The sequence below is a fragment of the Prenolepis imparis genome, unplaced genomic scaffold (assembly GCF_030444845.1).
Source record: "Prenolepis imparis isolate NDT839.2.m4 unplaced genomic scaffold, iyPreImpa1.0 SCAF_11, whole genome shotgun sequence".
NCBI classification, from domain to species: Eukaryota; Metazoa; Arthropoda; class Insecta; order Hymenoptera; family Formicidae; genus Prenolepis; species Prenolepis imparis.
The window spans coordinates 1,093,470-1,098,265 of NW_028141169.1; the positions used below are offsets into that span (position 1 = coordinate 1,093,470).

Below are 4,796 nucleotides of genomic sequence, written 5' to 3' on the forward strand. Positions count from 1 at the left end.
ATATAACTTTTCTACAAAACTATGAGATAAAATTTTTTAACAAATAATATATTGACCATGGCTTCATGTTATATTTCTAATTATAATTTCAATATCTAAATTTCCTAAGATTTTATAATTAAATTATATTTTTTTACCAACGGATATAACATTAAAACGATTATAAAACAAGAACTTACGTTATGTTAATACAAAATTTTGCATTTTAATATCTGTCAGAAAATCAGAGAAAAATATATCAATGCATTTTCACTTTCTCCATTTAAATGAAAAAATAATTAATTAATAGAGCTAAGAGAGAAAAGAAATATGAAGAAAATTATGCGCAGAGAAAGAAAGAAATCTTCTTAAATACATTGTTATTTCTGTAAAAGAAAAGGCCTCGTCACGTATTGCAAAAAGAAGAAAGAGAAAGCGCGGAAAAATTCAGTGATTTCGGTGCGAGAGCTTTTATTGCCACGTGCTATAACAAGAATGGCAAAAGCTTAAGCAGTAAAAAAATACAATAAAGAAAAAAGTTCCATTTTATTCGGATTGAAAAGAAGACAACACAAGAATCTCAAGTTGATGAATAATGCTACATTGCTATATGAATTTCAATTCCGCATTGCTAGTAGGATAGATACGTAGCCAGCCGATGTTTTCAATAGCTGAAAATGATATACATATATCTTTATTTAAGAAGAGAGATTTTAAAAAAGAAAAAATAATTTTTAACGAAAATATATAATAATATAAACTATGTGCTTTTTGATTTACATGTTAAACATTTTTTTATATTTACATGCATAGAGGGAAGATACCCTCTCTTGTGATAAAAGTATAATACTAACGATAAGATAAAAATTATAATATTAAAAAAAATATTTTATTCAATATTTTATTATGAAATATTTTAAAATATAAAAATATTTTAAAATATTTAGTAATAAAATATTAAATAAAATATTTTTCTATTCTATTTCTAAATATTTTAAAATATAAAAATATTTTAAAATATTTAGAAATAGAATAGAAAAATATTTTATTTAATATTTTATTATATTTCATTAAATATAATTATCCCTCTTCCACAGATTTAAAGGATAAAAATTAATAATTAAATTTCATTAGAGTCATAGATAAATATTTAAAAGTTGATTATTAATAATCTTACGCTGCAAAAAGTAGTCATCGTTAGCGGAAGAACTTTTCCCGCAGTAATGCGAAAGGGTTCCTTGGTTAGTAACATTAGTAAAATAAGGTTTCTCGCTTTGTGCGACTTCCATGTATACCACTCCAGATCGCAAATAGTACGATATACTGCGTCGCACTTAATAAAAATACACATACATATATATACATACACACACACACCCATACATACATATATATATATATATATATATATATATATATATATATATTGTATATATGCATATATATATTTTATATTAAATACATATATAAATTACAATATATGTATATGTACATATATGGATATACGATAAAAATATAAATATATGTATATAAACAATAACGTTAATTAATTATATGTATGTATTTGCAATTATAATAATATTTAAATATCCATAGTATAAATATATTTACTATAAATTACTTTCAAAAACGTTGAAAATTAAATAGTTATTTTAATTTTAATTTTATCCTAATATTTTTATTTTTATTCCAAAACTTTAAAAATAAAAAAACTTATTTAATCTAATAAATTAACAATAAGAATTACTATTAAGGCTCTTCCGTAATAAATACAAATATAAGTGATAGGGCCTTAAGAGCCGAACGCGGATGTTGATGCGTATTCCAACGAAAATTTAATTTTTTCGCTGGAATTAAATTAATTGTGCATAGGGCACGAATTTTACTGCTTGGTATACTGCCAAGTCTTGTATGGAATAATCTCATACTTGAGATTTTTATTCTATACATCCCCCTCTAACCCCCCTAAACCCCCCTAAAGAATTAAATGCGAGAGAAAAATATAAATCCGAAAAATATAATTCCCGATTCAGCGACTTTCGGATTTATATTTTTCTCTCGCATTTAATTCTTTAGGGGGGTTTAGGGGGGTTAGAGGGGGATGTATAGAATAAAAATCTCAAGTATGAGATTAATCCATACAAGACTTGGCAGTATACCAAGCAGTAAAATTCGTGCCCTATGCACAATTAATTTAATTCCAGCGAAAAAATTAAATTTTCGTTGGAATACGCATCAACATCCGCGTTCGGCTCTTAAGGCCCTATCACTTATACTAATAAATTAATCTTTATAATTAACATTTATGAAAATAGCTCTATAAAATATATGTTTATTAAATATATACAATAATGTACAAAATAGTAAAGGATTAATAGTTACATAGCATCATAATTAATCAATCATATAGCAAATGGCAAAAACAAATACCTACATATAAATTATATTAATTTATGCAAAATTTTATAATTATATATATAATTCATATTCTTATTTTAAATTACAAAAATGATTATATATATACAATGTACAATGCTAATTATATATAATTGTATATATGAATATATATGCGACTTACTTGTTCTGTTATTAACTCTCCGCCAAAGCAGTAGAAAAACGTTTGCGTAAGTAAACAGATAAGAACAACTGCCGAGTAAGTTATTTGTGAAATATTTGCATTATTCACATTTTCGTCAGTAATTACCTAAATAATACATCTCATCAGTTAATAAAAACAGATTGATATGAATTAAGGAAACAATCACGCCACATGTACGTCAACACAAAATATATGTTATACTAGAACTTACAGTAAGAAATATAAATCCGCATAGACAAAATGCCATACCAAACTGGAGTACCAATACAAACAATATAAATGTAAATGTATTTTCGATGTTATTGGCATATCTACATGAACGTATTTATATACAAAAACATATTATATTAATATTCTCATATTGGACATAGTAATAATTACATATAAAAATAATTTTTATTTAATATTTATACATCATTTATCAAGTTTATATTTCGGCATTTTTTAATAATAATGCGGACATAAATAGTCTTTAAATCTTGTTTATTATAAACAATAATTTAAAACTAAAATAAAAATAAACGAGAAGTCTCAAAAAAGCAATTCTTGTAAAAAAAAAACCGATTTCAAATTGAATAATAACTATGACATATAATACGCTAAAAGTATTAGTATACAAGTTAATAATAAGTTTAAAATGAGAGAGAGACAATGTCTATAATTTATTATTTAATAATTAAAAAATCCTTCTTCAGAATTTCAACTTTCTCAGAAATTCTGCAGAAATTTCATTTGTGACAATCGAAACCTACCTGATCAGACGTAAATGAGTCACTACGCAGCTACTCAGAGCTTTATTGTAATCCTTGCACAAAGTCAAATTGACTATTCGATGTTTAAAGTTATCCAACTGACCGCACATATGAAGAATCACAGACCCCAAAAGTGCATTTACCCCAACGTAAATTAATAATGCTACCAAGACCGTTATGGCTTGAGCAAAAAACGTCAATTCAAATTGCAGACTTTTATCAGTGTCGTAAACATAATAAGTTTGTAGAGGTAATGGCTTGTTCCGATCAGTGAGATTTGTTAACTGTCTGAGTGGTGCGTCGAAACAAGGAACAATGATGTAAACAATACATGCCAATAGTGTTGTAACGAAACTATAAATTATAATTAGTCGAGCGGTCCAAGCGCGCTTTATCATTACATCTCTCTCTGCGCTTAGCTTTAGCGTCAACCAATCCTCCGCTATCATATTTATGATGGATGACAGAACTTACAAATATAAAAAACGCGATTTCGGTAAAAAGATCGAATTACATTAGCTACTTGTTAACATACATATCGAAAAGAAAATTATCGTACACTTATCATAATTTATTCCAACAATAAAATACATTGTGATAAATCATGTACATTTTTTTTGTTATCATAATCTGATATGTGGTTAATTAGTAATAAGTCAAACTCTCTAAAAAGGATTTTACGAAGAAATAAAACGTGAATGCTCTGCATCAAATAATTCTAGACATACCTGTTTGTTTCCATCGCATGATAACAAGTTCTAATAAAATCGTCATAAAAATTAATGTAAGTCGTAAGTTCTCTATCATTAGCGTCATGTTGCCCCAAACTCGCATAAGCGCATGTACAAGAGGAATACCAGTGACAAATGCTATCATAATAAAAGCGAAACCCGCAAGAATGTCAGAACCGAATCTTCTTTTAGCGATTCCATTAGTTTTAGGCCATAAGCCGACCAATTCTAAGTTCAGACGGTTTAATCCAATTGCCCATATGAAATCTTTAAGTAAAATTTATCTTAACTTGAGTAATAATTACAAATTTGTATAATTGTAAAACTTTTCAAAAAATGATGAAAATACAATGTAAGTATGTGTACATATAACAAATATGTTTATAATACAATCCTAACTTAAAATCATTTTGGAAAAAGGTATATTATAAGTGGAAAATGTATGACATAGGCGTACCTTTGTAACTTGAAGATTCCGACATGTCCATATCAAAGACTAATATGAATACATCGAAGAGGTGTTGACCATCGTATTCTCTTCCCATCTTATGATAAAATAACTATCACGCATGCTCGTGAAACGAGTGCAATAACCTGGCTGCTTCGTCGAAGGATGCATTATTAAATATTAATAATGCTACTTCCAGTCGTTTCCAGTAAGTTATCTGTTTTGTAAAACTTTATAGGCGTAACAATAGTTACAAACTTATCTGTTTTTTCCTTCTTTTTTTTTAC

General features: G+C 26.8%; 1 protein-coding gene across 1 annotated transcript; it reads right to left on the bottom strand.

Annotated features, from left to right (window-relative positions):
• Window positions 1-319: 319 nt before the first annotated feature.
• LOC145942481 (odorant receptor 13a-like) lies at window positions 320-4,591 on the bottom strand. The gene is made up of 7 exons (XM_083049252.1): window positions 4,519-4,591; window positions 4,059-4,328; window positions 3,331-3,799; window positions 2,790-2,889; window positions 2,558-2,683; window positions 1,157-1,312; window positions 320-650 (listed from the first exon to the last, which is right to left on the bottom strand). The coding sequence occupies exons 1-7, from the start codon at window positions 4,547-4,549 to the stop codon at window positions 597-599; spliced, it is 1,206 nt and encodes a 401-aa protein (XP_082905378.1). The 5' UTR covers window positions 4,550-4,591; the 3' UTR covers window positions 320-596.
• Window positions 4,592-4,796: the final 205 nt, after the last annotated feature.

Coding starts and splice junctions, on each gene's coding strand:
- LOC145942481 (XM_083049252.1), bottom strand. CDS start 4,549: ATGGACATGTCGGAATCTTCAAGTTACAAAG. Junction 4,329..4,518: donor GGAATCTTCAAGTTACAAAG/GTACGCCTATGT, acceptor TTTTACTTAAAG/ATTTCATATGGGCAATTGGA. Junction 651..1,156: donor CGATGACTACTTTTTGCAGC/GTAAGATTATTA, acceptor TATCATTTTCAG/CTATTGAAAACATCGGCTGG.